Source organism: Pygocentrus nattereri, chromosome 23 (assembly GCF_015220715.1).
Source record: "Pygocentrus nattereri isolate fPygNat1 chromosome 23, fPygNat1.pri, whole genome shotgun sequence".
Taxonomy (NCBI): domain Eukaryota; kingdom Metazoa; phylum Chordata; class Actinopteri; order Characiformes; family Serrasalmidae; genus Pygocentrus; species Pygocentrus nattereri.
Genome location: NC_051233.1, coordinates 22790820 through 22810379, shown reverse-complemented (window position 1 = coordinate 22810379; position 19560 = coordinate 22790820). Strand labels below are relative to the sequence as shown.

General features: G+C 37.0%; 1 protein-coding gene across 6 annotated transcripts in view; it reads right to left on the bottom strand.

The window, feature by feature from the left end:
* Positions 1-19560, bottom strand: part of specc1 (sperm antigen with calponin homology and coiled-coil domains 1) — a 168131-nt gene that overhangs the window by 118777 nt on the left and 29794 nt on the right. For all 6 annotated transcript variants that reach the window (XM_017698959.2, XM_037533264.1, XM_017698968.2 and 3 more), the window contains 2 exons: positions 19203-19400; positions 16457-16592 (listed from right to left, as the gene is read on the bottom strand). In XM_017698959.2, the coding sequence (XP_017554448.2) occupies positions 16457-16592; positions 19203-19370 (304 nt within the window). In that variant the 5' untranslated portion in view covers positions 19371-19400. The remainder of the gene's footprint in view (positions 1-16456; positions 16593-19202; positions 19401-19560) is intronic.

Below are 19560 nucleotides of genomic sequence, written 5' to 3'. Positions count from 1 at the left end.
AGGAATGTGTCTGTCTGACTTGAGTAAGATGTAGTGTAAGCGAAATTTCTAATAGTTACAATTTTGAGGAATTTCTGTATGCGGCTGAGAACTCCAACACAAAAAAAACAAGTAACACAATAAGTAACACAACCAAAAAAGAAAAATATGCAGTGCAGTCTGAAATGTGCATAAAAATTATACTGCACTTTATTCAGAGCACAACAGAAACAGACCGGGCCTTCATTTTCTTTGACATGTGGCGAATTAGGTGGCTGTTTCAAAAATACAAAAAATGAACTACTGTCTAAATCAGAGATCACCAATCCTGCTCCTAGAGATTGACTCCAACAGAGTCATTACATTCTTGCATTCAGAAGTGCCTGATTTGCTGAATTAGGCATGTTCAATTTGGGCTAAAGATGAAATCTCCAGGAAGGTAGATCATTTGTCTACATTAAAAAGTATAACATTGCTTTAACAAACTGAATGCCCCTACACACCAGGCAAAAACAAAAGTCTGTGATTTGTTAATTTGCATGTCAGCCAAAGGGTCCCCTCCTCTCGAAGTGGGCAGTCAGCTCCAAAAGGGCTGGAGGTCCACACTATATACATTTCCACATTTTCTTTCTTATAGCATACCTGATTCAACCCATTACGGAATTATAAAGTTCCTCATATGCTCAATATGTTAAAGAAGGGAAAATACAAAAATATGCTGAGCATGGACATTTCTCTGTGACCTTGAGAACCACTGCACTCAGAGTTCACAATGTAAAAAGTGATGCACTAAATTTAATTTTCAATTAAATCTGAATTTTATATGCAATTTACACAAGCATAAAATATATCACTCTCATGTGGATATATTGTAACCTTTTTTAAGTGTGTCTGCCTTGGTTCTTTAGTTCTTTTCTCTTCTACTCTTGTTTATTCTTCCACTTTACTTCCCTAAACTTTTCTCCCCTTCCCTTTTTTGTGAGAGAGGAGAGGAGTGAGGAGGGAAAGATGGAAAGGCATGAAGTGAAAGAAAGTAGGGGAGGGAGGAGGTGTCTATTTGTCTTCTTGGCAGGCTCTGATGGTGAAGCGGTCTCTTTTCTTCCTCCACATGTGAACCCTACTGACCTCATCCATCTATTCTGCAGGGGAGGCAGTTGGGCAGCCAGGATGATTAGCCTGGGCTTTGGCACATTCACTTTCCCCTGTCTATACACACACACACACACACACACACACACACACACACACACATATATATATATATATATATATATATATATATATATATATATAGATATATGCGGGCATGCACATGCTCACATTCTTTCTCACACAAGACAGACATATTGGAATCATATTGGTATATACAGATAATAAAAAAAAAAAAATCAACATCAGACAGATGACCGATATTTTCAGCCAGTATTTGATGATCCAGAATGTTCGATCAGTTCAGGATAACTCTGCTAAAATTCATTTAATTCCCTCTCCAGCACTGGTAACCTTACAGAAATAAATGTTTTACTTTTGTGAAACTAATTCAGGTAGATGTGCGTCTAAAACGTGTACATATTTGATATCGGCACTGACAGGTAAGTATACAAACTATACTTTATAATACTTAGCAATATACATTACTTCAAACAAAACTCTTAAATAACTTTTACAGACAGGGTTATATGAACCCAACTGCTTCTAGCTGGTGAAAATCTAGCATTTCGTTTGATAAACAAAAGTCATTTTGATCTGTTTACTTTTAAAACAGCCCATAATTTGACATATCATGAAAAAAGGTGCTATGAATACAGCACAATGTAACTCAACCACAGCACTTGACCACAAAATTACTTAAAATGCCATCACTGAGACATTTTTCCTGTGATGTTCTCTAAACAGGGATTGTGGAGTTGTACGACATTTTATCCCATTTTATCCACCCCACCCTTTTCTTCTTTTAAACTCATACAGAATACATACAACTGAAATATTCTTGGGTGTAAGAAGTCACAAAAAGTCATGTCTGCCTGACCTGGCTCCTCCCTTGAGAACAGACTACAGGGAATACCTTTCTCTCTCCAAAACTGCCGAAGATACAAGAACATCTCAGACAAATACTCAACTTCAAAGGCATCTCTGTATTTTCTGAACATATTCTTAGAACTGTATAATGCTGCTTTGGCTGGCAAATCCATACAAGAATGCAACAGGCTTAAGGGGAAAATGGGTTGGCATACTGATGAGATTGTGCCTGTGCTAGTGCCGATTTCTAAGGTAGTGTATATGTATATGATATGCATCTATGTAGTATACATTAATATGTAGTATTGTATTTGCTAATTAACACACTAATATATGCTTTAAATGCTTTGATATGATTTAATATGATCCTGCTAATAAAGCTTGAGTTGAGTTTTTGCCAGCATTGTCCCAACACGTTTTGAGGCATCTTTGCCTTTTTAGCCTCAATGGTAACTTGAAGGGCGGTATGAGTTGTCAAGCTCTAAGGTGAAGTGACGAGGATGAATGTGAAGAATTTCACAAAGGCAGCTATAATTTATTATTTTTATTTATCTTTCATATATTATGAATGAGCATTCTATCTAAAGGCCTTTGCTACAGTTCACTGTAGGTTAGGCTAAAGTTTTTGTGGCACCAAAAAATGAAGTTTCCAAATACTAAAAAGAGAAATGAATGCCAAAGTAACCAATAAATACTTGAGACCTTTCTGCTTATGTTAGCATCATTCTCAGCCTGGATACAGTATGTTTATACCTTCAGATCCCTGCTGATAACTCTGAATTGGGTTTCTTTTGCACTTTCTGACATGCTGCTTCATTAGAAGAAATGTCTTTACTCTCCTCCTGTTTCTCTCCTTTTCTTCCTGTTTTCTTATTGAACTACCCCAGCCATAGCAATTTGGCACAGTGTAAGCCTCTTGTTTAATCCAATTAAGGGTGTGCGAGTATGCCAGCTGGAATTGAAAAACAGGAAAGCACTGCTCCCTCTACACCTTTATAACTTCTCTCTCATTTCTTTCTTTTACCTCCCTTCCTCTCTCCTCTGCTCACTCAATCTCTTTCTTTACTCTTTCTCTTTTCCATCTTTCTCTCCTTCTTTCTTTTTCTTTCTCTCTCTTTCTTCTGCCACAATTTGAATCAATTTCCCCCTCCTGTTCTTTCTTTCCCTTTACTTTTCTCACTCCAGTTTAGTCTTTCTGTCATTCATATTTCCTCTCATTCTCTAATTCTTTCTCTTTTCCCTTAACAATTTAACTCAGTTTGTTCTGTCTTGTTCCTTCACTCTCTTTTTCATTCATTCTTCCATTCTTTCTTTCTTTCTTTCTGTTCTTTTGTTCTTTCTTTCACTGTCTTCCTTTCTCTCTAGAGTCCAATAAAAAGCAGCCACCTTCAATAAGCACATACAGTTCAAATGCATCCAAGCACACAGAGATCACTCCAGATTTTAAAGGAACCCGGGTTTCTTCCTGTATAAACGAGCGATGAGCTGATAACAGTATAGCCATGTCTTTTACACTTTCACCCTATTAATCAGTCTGGAGAGCCAGAGAATGTCTGTTATCTCATTTGAGATCACAGATAAGCTCTTGTTCGGCTAATCCTTTTCCTAGAATGACAGCTTGAGAGTGAGCCAGGGGCTGTTGAAGTAGGCCGCTGAATTATGAATTGTGCACATTTTTAGGCTGCTACTTCTTTGTATTTACAACAGTGGCCTTTCATTGGCTTGTTTCCAGATAACATACAATCATATGCAAAAGTTTAAACATTTGTTGATAAGTTGAAAAAGCAACTGAACTTGTCCTCTATAGGGAATAAAGTTAATTACAGCATTTTGTGACTGTGACGCGTGACAGTAATCACAGTAGCTTGATTTAGTCATCACTTGAGAATACACCAGGGTGCTCTAGATGAGCTTTCCCATCATCCTTTTAGCCAAACGTCTGAGCACCATGCACATCAAATGTCATTCTATTCTCAGCTGAACTTCTCCCTCTCCTCTTGTCTCCTCTTCTTTCATTACAGCAGTAGTACAGCACTGAACAATATCATTTGTCAGGTGTAAATTCGAAACCATTAATCTTTTTCCTCTGAGTGAAGCTTCACGATGCAATAATGTGTGTCAGCATCAACCTTGAAAGGGGCTGCACGTTTTAAAACTACCACAATGATACTAAACATGTGTGCCTTGATGATCATTAAGCAAAGGGAGAAAAACATGCCCTAATTCTCATTGGAGGGATTGAGGGATGACTTCGGCATATTTTAATTTAGTTCCTCTCCATCATAAACAAAAAAGGGCAAAAAAAAGTCTCAATAAAAAAATGTCCAATGGTGTTATTTATTAAGCAGTCAACAGTACATTCATCCAGGAGTCTATAGCTAAAAGCATAAACAAATTAACAAAATAACTTGACTGCCCCTTTACAGTCAATCCTTATGGCACACAGTCTGGACACTAACCAACAGTTATGAATTGTGTAAACTGAGAAAAGCTCAGCAGAGGCTCTCAACATAGCCTAATTATAATGATTCAATCCATTAAATATGTACTGCATAATGCCATCTAAAGCTTTTTTCTTCATGCAAACATTGGGACTTGGCAGGTCTGAGAAAACAGGCTGACTAACGACACTTTTCCAGGCAGAATTACCATATTTTAATAGCCACATATTTCCACAAAATATTTCACATAGTTTTGTGGCACAACGTCAACACCTATTTTCCTTGGAAGAAATACCATAATGGCTAATTAACCAACAGCTTCATTTAACTATATCTTCTCTTTCTTCTCTCCTTTGTCCTTAAGCACTACACTGAGGAATATCATTTATCAGTTACTGGCTGGAAAACAGTTTGTCTTTTTCTCCGGAGTGAAGCTCTGACCTGCATTATGAGCAGATCAATTTTACAATGCAAAATGGATAATGCATCTTATTCACGTCAGCATTAATCTTTCAGGCTAATCCATATGGCATACAGTCGGGGTGCAGCAAGCTTTAATGAGGTCTATTCTGGAAAAGGCTGTAGTTTAATACTAAATCATTAAAAATGAAGATTTTTAATTGCGTTAAATTTACAAGAGCATTGTGATTTCACTGACTATCAGCATAGCCTAACTAGCAAGACAGTACAGTATTGAACAAATAATGTTCAACACAGCGCATCAAAATTGAAATCTTCATCACTAATAAGCCTCTCATTCTCTCCTAAGTACCTCTCACGTGTTGTCTATTGTGGAAACTGCTGTCAATGAATAAAACTAGGAATGTGGGTGCTTCATATCAGAATAAACAGGTGTGAAACCAAGGCGGCTTATACATCCACAATCAAAGACACTTATGAATTATAGGGGATCACAGTTTCTGACTGTTAACACATAAAATATCAAAAATATACTCAAATCTTGACTAGAGAATAAAAATGGGTGAACTCCTACTCACTAGCATGATTTTACCCAGTTAAATAAAACATTTTTCTCTAGTATTTAAATACTACGAATTGGCAGGTTTGAGAAAAGTGTCTTATTAGCACACATATGTTTTTGACATAACATCAACAGCTTTCTTCCTGGGGAAGGATTAACACAACAGCTAATTAAATAGCAGCTTTTCTGACTGACACTGGCAGGTAGGTGTCAGACAGCTGGTGTGGATCAGCTCTGCGGACGTGTTGACTGCTGGCTCATGAGCTAAATCAGAAACACTGAGTCATTAGCTATCTGTTGCTGACAGTGACATAAGCCTCACTGCATCAGGCCTGGCTCTGCAAATTAGCCCCATGGCCTGGACAAATCAATCAAAAGTGTTGTGACAAGTTTTGCAAGCTTTTTGTACTTAACTTCAGTTGTATATATGTGTTTGCTGTCACAGTGGAACTGTGAAGCTTTGTACGTGTGAAAGAATTCAGTTTGAATTCACTTTGAGCAAAAGTTACTGCGTTCCTGTTGTATTGTGACCATTATTACTCCATTAGGACTATAAATCTCTTATCTCATCAAAAGTGTCACCATCAGATAAACAGTACTTAAAAGCTTTCAAGTTTGAGAGAGAAGACAAATCAAGCTCCACTTTTGCATCTGTTCTCCCTTTTACTGTGATAAGACAACTCAATGTAGTGGGTCTGAAAGGATGTGTAGCTGTTCAGAAGACCTTACTGAAATACATTTGTTAATAAAACCGAAAAATTGGTGTCCTCAGAACAATTAATTAAAAAAGCAGAATATTGCATATCAAACAATTAAGCTGCTGGTGTTATAACAACAAACTGGCCACCCCAGAGTCCAGAACTCAATATCACTGGATGTGTTTATGATTGTTTGAATTGTGAGAAGTAGACAATGCAACCAACTTCTAAGTCTGAACTTTGGAGGCATGTCTCCAGTGTGTGGACATAGTAAATACTAAATAATTAAAAAAAATAAAAATTTGTACCTAATGGTAATTTTTACTGGAAATTATATAAATGAAGGGTGGCCTCTGACTTTTTTACAGTACTGTAAAACTACTGAAAATCATTAGCAGTTAAGTGGGAACCAATAAGGATCTAGACCTCATTTCATTTCTAAGCATGAATGCTTTTGGGTGTGACACAACAGTCAATCTGACCAGCATGATTCTATTAGGAGGTAGTCATGGACTGGAGGTTAGGGAACCAGCCCTGCATGACTGAAGTGCCCTTGAGCAAGGAACCTCACCCCTAACTGCTCCCCAGGCCCTACGGATAGGGCAAGTGTGTTTACTACCCCCTAGTGTGTGTCTTCACTAGTGTATATGTGTTGTTTCACTGCACAGATGGGTTAGATTACAGAGGTCAAATTTCCCCATTGTGGGACTAATAAGGGATATCTTAATCAAATCGAAAGTCCAAAGGTCTAAGATATTTAATCATGGAAAACACAGCTGTAATTAATGCAAGTTAAGATATGTTCTACTTCTCACGGTAGCCCATAATTACAGGTAGAGTGCAGATGGCTGTACCTGTGAGAAGCAACGAAGTCTGGGTTCCTCAGCAGATGAAGTATTATTTATAAAGAAAGTACCTCTGCTCCTCTGCTCCTCATGCTTCACTTAGCACTAAAGCCCCTCACAGCACAAAAAAGCCTCAGTTAAATATTGATGAAGCCTATGACTAACTCATTCAGACAGCTCTGATTTAACCCCTTACCTGACAGATTCAGTGATAGGCAGGATGTTATCTTAATGTGATCTAGGCCTCCATTACGCAGTGACACCATGTTCTTCGTTAAAATTTTAATGAAACGTCATATATGTAGGGCATCCAAGGAAGGTTCCACAGACATGACTGAGGTCAGTGAATGGGTAAGTCTGTTTGTGTAAGCCTGGGTTTCGTGTCTGAGCATGAGAGGTTTCATTTAGCCATTCTTTGTGTGACATTCTTTATGAACAATGTTTCATTATAATGTGTACAGAAACAATACTAATGGCACAAACAGCATGCAGTAATGTGCTTATACATGCCATGCTCTTGAAAGAATGTATGTAATGACAGTCTGAGTTACATTCCTATTTCTACATTTGCCCAGAGAGTGTTGTAACACTCAAAAGAAGGTATTTCAGGGTATTTTAAAATTCCATTTACCAAAGCTTTTTATGAAACACTTTCCAGGACTATATTTGGTGTGTGAGCAGCACACAGAAACATCCAACAGTAAATTAACCACTGAAAATATGCATATAATGTATTTACAGTAGTTAAGTTCAACTACACCAAAATTATGTTATGGGGAAGTTATTGGAAATGTAAAAAAGCCATGAAGTTCCATGCTGTGCCGGCAGAGGGTCTCTAGCATCACGTTGCAGCCATTGCAAACTGCAGCTATAGCACATAAGAAGCGTCACAGAAAAGTACTGATAAAAATCAAGCTCAAGCTCATTTGACACCCTACTCGTATAGATTTAATGGAATAGAGCGTTGAGCATTAAGAGGTGATCCCCCCCCCCAATTTTAGTAATTTCCAATTTCACCAAATAATTAGATATCCACCAATTGCACGATACTACCAGTGCAAGGAGGGTGAATGCTAGCACACACTTAATCCAGATCATGTGAAGCCGGCCATTACATCTTTTCAAACTGCTGCTAATGCAATGTCACTGGACAGCTCAATGGAGACACATAGAGGAGAGTGCTAACTGCCAATTCTGTTACCTCAGCTAATAAACACCTGCGACTGTTACCCACCCACAGAGAGTGAGGCCAGGTGTGCTCTCTTGAACTCCCAGCCACAGATGGCTGTAGCATTACCAGGAACTCACAATCTACTGATAATAGTGCCTATGCTTAGATGGCTGTGCCACTCAAGAGCCCCTAAATAGGGGTATAAAGTTTGGTATGAACTAACTAACTCTTCATAACCCTGCTGTTTTCAAGCTAGAAAGTATGAGGTAACACATGACCTGGCTAGGCTAGTAAAATTAGCTCAGGCGAATTCAAATTTGCCTGCCTACCTTAAAGACTGACTGTCAATCTTTTGTCTCATGTCACCCACCATGGATTTCTGTTTTCAAATTCACTCAAATTCAACATATGGAAAATATAATGAAGGGATATTAGTCATTTTGCACTCATAAATGATAAACAGCACATGCATGTTAGTGGACAAACCTGTTTTTTTCTAAAGGAATAATCATATAACAAAGCATTCATTTACAAGAACAATATTACTACTGTATTTGCATTTGCTCAGGTAGATCATCACTGGGGATTAAAAAGACAAATAAACATTCTTAAAGGACATAACACATGAGTAGTAAGATGAAGGTAAAGCACCTCAGCAGCATTTCTTGGTATTTCAGAGAGGGGGCCAGCTTTTCTATCTCAATAACACCAATGTGACTTCAAAAACATGACATTTCTCCCCAAAATGCCACATTTAAATACTGAACATAAAAGAGTATGTTTACTTGAGTCACAAAGCAGTTCATTTGCAGCTTCATGAGATCCTGGCATTTGACTTGAGGGAAAGGGAAGTGGTATGTAAAGGAAGCTGGTTTATCTCATTCTCTTTCCCTGTGTGCACCCAGCAGTGCTTAATGCAGCAGCACATACAGCAGCCGGAACTATCTGTCTGTTCTTTATGCATGGCTAGCTGCAGTACTCAGATCATGTGCTTAATGGGATCATACCGCCTGTCCACTCATCATCAAAGCTGTCAGATCAACCCCTGGGATGGTTTGGGCGCTGCCACGGTCCAAATATGGAAGGCAGTGTCTTCATGTCTTTGTCATATGGATTATGAATGCAGCCTAAGAAGAATGCTCTCTTCACTGGGGGCATGACATGTCTCTGTTTATGTGACTGCAGTGTCATCTTTATCCTTATGTTTACCTAGCATTTTGCTTATAAATAAATAAAACAAGCGACATCTGTCAGTATTAGGGTAAATTATTAACACTGCTCACACTATATGGTACTATGATTAATCTGCAATTGTAGCTAGAGGTGGGCAACATGACAATACTTCTTGTGATAAATTATCATGATAAATTTAGTTATTGTGGTAAACAACATGTTTCTCTGAGCATAGTGTGGATATTGCTAGTACTTAAAGAACATTGAACAACTGCATGTTCCATTACAAAGAGAGTATAATTTTGTGCAGCAGAGCATGTGCCAAAATACTATGATGCATCTTGTGTTTCGTTAAAACATCTTTAAATATTGCAATATGATATTTTGCCATATCACCCACCACTATTTGTAGCCCTCTGGCTGAACTACAGTTTTTAAATGACTTTTAAAGGGATACCCTCAGCACCTTCAGCATACTACACTGGACAGCTTTTGTGGGAGAAGTACGGATAAATCAACTGGCAGCAAACTAACAAACATAACAGTAAAGCAAAAAGCTCCAGTTCCAAATTGAGAGCCTCCACCGTAAAGAGAATCCACAAACGAAATGAACAAGAGCGAAGACGGTATCATGGAGGACTGTATATATGATGCATATCTCACTTTTTGACGTTTTTCAGTTTCTGATATAATTTGAAAATGCCTATTGTTTTTTTTTTTACATTGGTGTAAATTTCATGATGAATGGACCAAAAGAAACAGCCCAAAATGACTTGGAAAAACATTCAAAGTTGTTTTTTTTCTTCTCCTGTAAAGTTTCCATTTTGGACATATGAGGTTTTCATTCCGAAAACAGTGATATGATATATAAACTCAGTGTTTGGAACATACAGCCTCTGTTGTTACATACAAATTTGAGGACAAATTTAATTACTTGCAATTAACTACACAATGTAATATGATTCATGCTAATCAATCCTACAGTTTATTGCCAAATTTAATGCTAAAATGTCATTTTAGACAAACCTGTATAAACATCAGCAATGTAGGATCTTTTAAAAACACTATGTTCAACAATTATGTCTGAAAACACCTATTAAATAATAATGGCAGATGGTGACCAACATTCAAAATGCAATGTTAAATAAAACAAAGACCACTGATTTTGTCTGTCCAAGGAGTTTTCTCTAAAAAACTGTTTCAGTATGTCCAGTCTATTTGAATATTATTTACAAAAGACAGCAAAAGACAAGCAAACCTGCCACCAAAGAACTTCTTGACTTCACAAAATGGCACACTGTCTAAAAAAAAAAAGACCAAAGAACTCTGACTTGCACTGCTTTAGTACAAGGGTACAATCATAGGGTAAACTGCAGGACATGTCAAACTGAAAAACTTTATTTAGCTGAGACAGAAGGAATATTTATTTTATGAGTTTTATAAACAAGTATAGACAGAGAGTCCCAATGAAAGGAAGGGAAGCCACATACAGTTTACTGGAGGTTTCATCTGCTTCTACAGAGCACAAGCCTGGAAATCACTTGTGGAAGAAAAATGACCTGCTTAACTGTAGGAGAGAGCGCTTGCAAAACAAAAATGTCTGGCTGCATTTCAAAGTTGAGTCCTGCCATAGCTGGCTTTTTGCTGGCTCAAAATCAATCAGCTTAATCTATGCAGAACAACACACAAATAAATAATCAGCCTTTGTTTATTTCACAATTTGTGCAGAACCCCCATGAGTCATTTGTGGAACTTAAATAAGCCAAATAAACAGGTAACTAATAACATACAATTGTGCTAAAACTCAAAAACAGTGTGCTATAAATTCACAATGCAGCATACACAAGTTTAACATGCTAATTTTTTCTTAAAATAAATGGACTTTAACAAATGCCAAGTTAAATAACAGGGCAACTGTGCACCATCATTTGTTTGAGCAGGATTATAATAGACTGAAAATCTGACTCGGAAAGTTTTGGGTTTCTAAAAGTAATTTCTGGTATTTTCAGAGCCGTTCAAATGACCTGTAATACATGTTGGGTAATTATCGTGAGCAATGAATGTCGCCTCGTTGGCACACCACCCTGTGTTGAAGAACCAGACCAGCTAATACATGTCGAGCATCACCTGAGGGGAAAACAAAACAACAGGAGTGTGCAGTAACAGCTAAAGACTCTAAGGCTGCTTGTTTGAGTATGATGTTCAGCTCCACCCAAGCTTTGGTATTCACCCACTGTGCCAAACCCAGAGAGGCCCAGTATCTCGCATTCCTTCTCAGTGTGAGAGATTACAGCTCTCACTTTGGCTTGACGCACCTACACACATGATAGGCACACTTATACAGGCTCATGGATGGCACACAGCGACACATACTCTTACACAATGACGCAGGCCTATACACAAGTTTTCTAACACACACAGACACACACAGACTGGCAAACACTTTTATTGTATGAATGGAATGTCTAACCTCAGCACTGCCTAAAGTGAATTCCTATCTTGCTTAGCTAACTATTTTCTTGGTGGATTTCCAGCATGCAGACTTTCTGTTTATAAACACAAATGTTTTTCATATTAATCTCTAAAACTCTAAGGAGCTGCTAGTGGGTACAGTCTTTTCTTCCTCACTAATAACTTCATAACCTCCACAACAGTTACTAGGGCCCCTCCAATATAATGTCTGGCTAATAAAATCAGCCATACTGAACTAATACTTCGAGTTACAAGTGAAAATTCCACCAATCAAACACGGATGTTTATAAGCAGCTTGTTTTATATTATAATGAACACCCTGCTCTAATACATGAACAGTCACTCAGTTGTGACAGCATCAATGGTTTCATGCTCTTATCAGTCAGTGACAAAATTAAGTATCACTTTATTTGATGGCTACCTACATAGCAACGTAAAAATAAGTACTGAATAAATTATAAAGAAATGTTAAATGTTAATCTGTTAATATTTATTAACCGATTATAACACATAAGACTTTATAGAAGTAAATGACATAGGGGGACCAAAGCGATGGACATCTGCCCCATTTTATAACTTGTTATAAGGCATCACATGCAATATTGGAACCTCATTAGGCAGAGACCAACTTAAGAATGTTATATATCAGTTCTAAAAAACATTAAGATGCACTCACAGATAATTTTCAGACATATTTTCAAGCACATATGAATATACATATACTACATGCAGTCTTTGAGTAAAAGTAGGTCCCCATCTGTATTTCTATCCATGTTGTCTGTGTTGCCCTTTCTGCATTTAAAAGTTTTTGGGTTTACATATTTAAATATCAAAAGTAACAGCTCTGTAAGTTATTCTAGATATTACAATTATTATGTTATATTATTTTGATAATTAGCTGAGTTAGCTGTTTGTGTCTGCTGCACATTGATATCCTTAATAGAAACTGTACTTTGCTTCTTTAACTTGAGCAGAAATATATACAACTGATATGTTCTTAACTTTTAAGTTCCACTGTTCAGGAATGATACTTGTACTTATAAACAGTGTTATAAATTGAACAGTTGTCCATCACTTTATTTTAAGGCCCCTAATGTCAATATAACATAATTTACTTCAAAAAGCATCCTATCAATTTCAAACTACTGGCTTAAGAAGCTTAACTACTTTAACAAATACATTATTCAGTGTTTATGTATGTGTTAGTTCTTATTTTAGTTCCTCCTGTAATGATTTTTAGTTTAATGTTTATTTCTTTATTTATCTCTTTTAAATGTATTGTTTATAATCATGACTTAATTCCTATTCTCCCACATTTTTTTTTTTCAATTTAAATAATTTTTTAATGTTGTTAAGCACTTTGAATGACCATAGTGTAAGAAAGGTCTGTCTGCACAGTGTTTTGCAAATTCTATAACAGTCAATCATAGCAGGGAACTAGTAGTAGTGACTGGAAAACTAGCCCTAATGTTAATAACGGAACAATAAGGGACAAAGCCCTTGTCCACCTGTAAGAACAACAGAACATGGATGCTGATGAGATGAGTAATAATATTAACAAATCACACACACAAGCTTATTGTATCACACACATCAGATTAAAAAACAGCTTCATCTAGGGCTGCAAAATATGGACAAAACACTAGTGCTGTGATTATATTGCTACTGTGATTGCAATACTGTGCAGTATACTAAAAACACACTGGTGTATGAGTATTAAAAATTGGACATTATTTTGGCTACGTTCACATTACCAGTGGCACAAATCTTGATCATTAGGAAAGGCTCTCTATAGGCTGAAGTTGTAGTTCAGAGCACAGGTCAAGCATTTGATTTCTGTTTGCCTATTTTTCATACAGGATTATTGCAATTATTTTTTGACAATAAAATAGAATGTATTATGAATAAATAAGGCAAATTATTTATACATTTGTTTATGAGTTTATACTGACCAAAGCTGAAATTTGTTGTGTTGCACATTTTGCTATGCAAGAATTTAGTAAATATACACATCAATCTTTAGAAAATTTGTATATGTAAGAAGCCTAAGTGAAGCAGAGATCTGATGAACCCAGGGCTTCATACTGTTTGTGTGTCACTGTAATGGAACGGTCACTCCTGTGATTGTTGTTCCAGCACTGTGACCCACTCAGACAAAAAATAAAACTTTGGGAGCCCTCCTGTTCATTGCTTTGCTGTGGCCTGAATCTGAACCCTGACTGTCATAACATAACATGCAGCAAATACACAAACTGTAAAATGTTCTTTCTCTCCCATATTAAAACAATGCAGTCTGTAAGCATGAAGAGAATCTCCTCAGAGAACAATGCTAATCAAAGTCAACAACTATCAAAGCCTTCATGTCCTTTTCCTTTCTATGAGCCAAAACTGGAAACAAAGTCATGTCTTCCACACTGAAATGCTCAAATAATCCCACTCATCCTTACTGGACTTCTAAGAAAAAAACAACAGAAATACATAACAGCCTAATTACAGATCTTCAAACAGCTGCAGAAAAGACAGTGGCGGTCCTTGTTTGATGAACTGGCAAATTAGGGAAACTGGATTATGAGGATATAGCACTCTCTAGTGGTGATGAACTGAATTTGGAATCATTTTGTTTTTGGGTTTTAATGGTTCATGGGAAAGGTTTAGTATGAGCTTGTAAAATACAGGGGTCATTCCAGAACACACACAGAAACAACAACAGAAAGTTATCAGAGCTTTGAAAGGTAGCATGGTATTAATCAGGCTCAACAAACGCTTTGCCAACTACAATATTTGGATTAAAAACATGTTAGTGAGGTATCACTAAGTGTGGGAAGCATGGCCTTATAAAAATGAACACTCGTGTGACATCATCCCATGACCATACCATGGATGATAAACCCTAAAACACTGGCACATTTACTTTATGCTAATTAAAGTTGATCTACTGATTTTTCAAAATGTCTGGATAGTCCAACCACTGAGATGTAAACAAAGTTATAAATCAATAATAAACATTACAAAAATAAGAACTAGAAATAAATCTTACAAAATAAGTATAAAAAACTGAGATGTTGAGAACTTTGAGTAGGCTTCCTTTTTCACTGCTTTGCTGTCCTCTACTGGACAAAACGCATGTTACATTAAACTGTTGTGTAGAGCAAAAAACAAGAATAGCCAGCTTCCTTTGTTAGATACAATGAACCATAGCCTATATATTGTATTAGCAACAATACATCATAAGGACTTCTTGCTCTCTTGCTCATTCCATTTGATGGAGAGGGGGAGGATATTTCAAAAGTATGATAGACACAGAGGTATGATATACAGCTGTCAGTCAACTCTATTTTCTTTTGGTTTATGGTGCATGCAACTAATCAAATTCCTTCCACTGAATTCCACAGTGAAACTATACTGGTGCAGACGACAATGCAAATGTTATGATCATTTAGTGGCCTATGAAGATATGGTGTGGGGTTCTGTAGGTTTGAGAATCCTGCATCTGGCTTTTGGTGAAAGCCTACAGCATGTGGACATGCATGCCTCGATCTGTTCTGTAGATACAATTCTGTTCAAAAGTTTGCAATCACTTGTCATAATCATTTTTGTTATTTAATACACAATAATAACTTATATGACATAGATTTAAATATTATCAACAAGACATCGAAAGGTAGTTAAAGATGTACTATTAAAAGGTATTTTGGAAACAATCACAAGATTAGGCATGCAAATTGTACCAAATTCTCTGACTGATATCTGACCATCACTGCTCAGTGTTGAATAACCAGAGGTGTCTGTAACCAGCATGCGACCTAATAAAATATAAATTATGGCTCCAAAATTTGTTTGGCTGACCCATGTTTAAAACTGTTGTAAAATACTTGATATGTGCCATTATAAGTGCACAAATCAACACAATTCTGCTAACAATGGTTCCCTGTATGGATCATGGAACTTAATGATTGAACCCAGTTTTTTTTTTCCGAAGTGCAGACAACTCTGTTTGTGATTATATGACTGAAAACTGAAACTGTGACTAAATGACTGGAATATATAATGACAGTGTGCCTAATGATGGACTAAATAGCTGCCTGTCCTATTATTTGCAGATACTTGCTTTTAATATGGGACACTGCTGTAGTTGTGCTATAGTCCTCTGTAAAAGACTCAGAATACAAAAATTAACATCTGTATTCAGTGCAGTTACATTTTGTATAGACAGTATTCAGAACACAGTTTTTAAAAGAAACACCATCAGTGTTAGTTTATTAACTATTTTAAAATCACTGCACAACATCCTCTATAGTTAACAAATATGGTATTGACAAATTTTATTGCACAACATTTATTTGCAGTTTGATAATATATATATAAAATGTGCCATGTTTGTAAAGGCCACATTTTAAGTTTTTTTTCCCTAAACATGTTAAACTGGTAAACCCAGGAAATAGACAGTAATTGTGCATTTAAATATGCAGAAGTATGTTCTCTGTGTTAACTTATGTTTACTTAAAAAAATCTAAAAATTTCACCATGGTGCCCAACGTTTTGTATACCGGTGCTGTCGGGAAAAAAACCTTGTATCCCCATTTTTATTGTTTTTCAGTTTTTGACATAATGTGAAAGTGACTGTACATTTTGTGCGTGTGAGTTAAACTGAGACCGCTGTAAGCTCTTCTGTCTACCTGTCAAGCTGCGTGGCCTGCAGTCAGCCAGCTCTGAGATGGCTCCAGTAGTGACGGTCTTCTTCATACGAGATGCTGCAGCGGCTGGTCCCAGAACAGGCTTAGCCAACGCATCATCGCTGCTCGCCCGCTTCAGCTGCATACACACACACACACACACACACACACACACAGTCACAAACATATCCCATGACTTCACATAATTGCTGCATTGTATGGGCTCTGCAATGTGATATCACAGAAGGCAGTAATGTAGTGCATTTCATTTACACAGATGAATACTGCATCAAAAATGAGTATTCATAGCTCCAGCTGTGCTGCTTGAAAATTGAGTGCTTACCAAACCACAGACATTTCTACCTTGTGCTGTGTCAGCACCAAGATCAATCTGAGGCATATCCAATATCTGTAAAGTGAGTGTTCTGATGAATCACAAGAATGTTTAATAGTATTTTGATGAAAGTGGCCAGCACCATCTTTAACCAGATTATGCTGAGCATTCACCGAGACCTTTTGTCCTACTATAAACTATAATACAACAGACCTTATTATATAATAGATTAATTTAGGGATAGACAACTCTGTGCCTGGAGGACTGGTGCCTAGCACAGTTTCTTGACGTTCTTGTTCTAATAAACAAATTTGTTAATTACCAGGTTTAGAGGATGAATTTGAGTGGAGGACCCACCAAACTGTGCTGGATACTAGCCCTCCATGACCTGAGCTGTGCAACCCTGGATTAATCTATCAAATATTATTAATCAGTCAGTTAATCTTATATGCCCTCCTCCATTGCATTGCTTTTGCTGCCATTCAAAATTCTATATGTGCAATAAACCAGTTAAATTTTTATGGTGAAATGAAATACAACAGAAGTCATTTTGCCCCCTACACTACCCATATTGCACTGCAATCTGTCAGAATGGTTGTGTGTGTATCATGTATGAACATAGTAGGATATTTTAGATTATATTTGAATTAAAAGACAATGAAACGATTTTTTTTTCATAACTGATTTTGTTGGTAAATCCCTGCAGGCTTAAAACATAGAGTACTGCACAAATGTCAGATACCACTTTTTATTCACTTGAATTCAAGTACAAGTTCTATATTTCTGGGGAGATTAGATATAAGATCACCCACTTATAGAAAGACGAAAAATCTAAAGGAAAGTAAGAGGAAAAAAATAAGACTCCAAAAATATGTTTCCAAAATAAGATATCAACAATTAATTAAAAAGTGTAGAGAAAATCATAACAACTGCGCAAGACTTGGTAGACCACCAGAACTGTCTCCATCAGCTTTCATGTTTGAAAGACAGGAAATCTTAAAAATCCACAGGCGCTTCTGACCAAGTCAATGGTAAAAGGATCAATAAACCACAACTGATAAAAGAACACAGACAATAACAAGAAAAAAATGCTAACTGAACAGAGAACATAGCAGAGTTCTCAGAACAATGGACTGACTACCAGAGTTCAGATAAAACATCGCTGAATGTGTTTGGGATTACTTGGATCATGTGAAGCAGAAAATGCAACATACTTCTAGGAATAGATTTTGTGGGGTGGAAAAATATTCCTGCACATTTTGTTTGAAAAATTGAAAGCAAATCTGAAAATAATGGAAGCTGTAAAACATGCAAAGGTTGGACACACTAAATACTAAAAAAATGGTTTGTATGTTGGTTCTTTGTAAGTTTCTAGCTTTTTTCCTGGAATACTAAAAAACATTTGTAACTTGCACTAGATGACTTTCACTGGAAAATAACTAAATAAATGGTGGTGGCTGACAGTACTGTAAGTACCAGCAACAGTACATTTGAAATTATGTAAAATTTTTTCTGAGCTGTGCAGTCCTGTGGAGTTTATAAGAACTTGTGGTGTTTTTATAGCTCACAAGCTAATAAGCCCTTTGCACAGGGCATAAGGCGACCTTGGATTCACTCATCTATATACATTGTGCTCTATCCCGTTTTCTGCTGCCAATGTCAGCTTTCATGCCATTTGCTGACTTTTACTGCTTTTATAAGAGCTTACAATACCCTCTGTATATTTTTCCATAGTTCAGTTCAGTGAACAATTAAAATAACTGCGGCACCGGCAACGTTCCTTTCTGTTTTAGTTGTACCACATCCACAGTTGCGTTTCATAATATTATTCCCCTTTTCTCTGCTCAAAGCACTTCCTCTCCACTCCCTCTGTATTATTTTACTCCTTACTTTTCTTTATTTCTGCATTTTCCTCATTCTTTTTTTTTCCTGGACCTGCCAATTTCCTTTCTGGTTTTCTCTGTCATTGATCATGGCCTCATTTTCTGATTCACCATCAATGGATGATAAGAGTCTAAATGACAAGCTTTAAGTATCAGACAAGGCTTAAACTAGCTACACAATCTCACACTGCTAATCATCCCTGCCTGCAGGGGTGTACATGTCTCTTATTCATGGGTATATGCACTCATGTATCATGATACACCAGTCTGATGAAGGTGATTCAGTTGCATCAATTTTGGAATTATAAATACAATGAAAATCAAACATGTTTGATCTGTATTCCACTGCAGTGTAAATAATGTAACTTCTCCAGTCACACTGAAGTATTCATTTTAAATCATGTGAAAATAATCTAACTGAACTGACTTGTGAAATTTGAGATTTCATGATGCAGTAAACTGTATTCTTGAATCAAAATGTTTTGAAATCAGAGATTTACACCCCCACTCTTGATACATCTCTAGTTCTTACCCGGCTGAGGCGCAGGTCAGACGCAATGGTGCTGGAGGAGCGGGAAATCTTCATGCCTGTGGAAGCGCTGCTGGAGGTGGAGGTGTGTGGTAGAGAAGAAATCAGCCGTGTCCGCTCAGGGGCTGCCGTTTTGGGCAGCGCCGCCTTGGCGGTGCCCCCTTTCAGCATGGTTCCGTTCGCTGGCACTTCTTACTCAGGCTGTGGACACAGAAGAAAGAAGAGGCAGTCAGACACTCATGAGTGTAACAGACTAATCTTAGGGTAAGAAGCAGAACTGCTCCTTATCCTTTCTTATCATGAAAACCATTTCACTGTGTTGGCAACAAACTATACTTCTCAATAGGTAACACATTCCAGC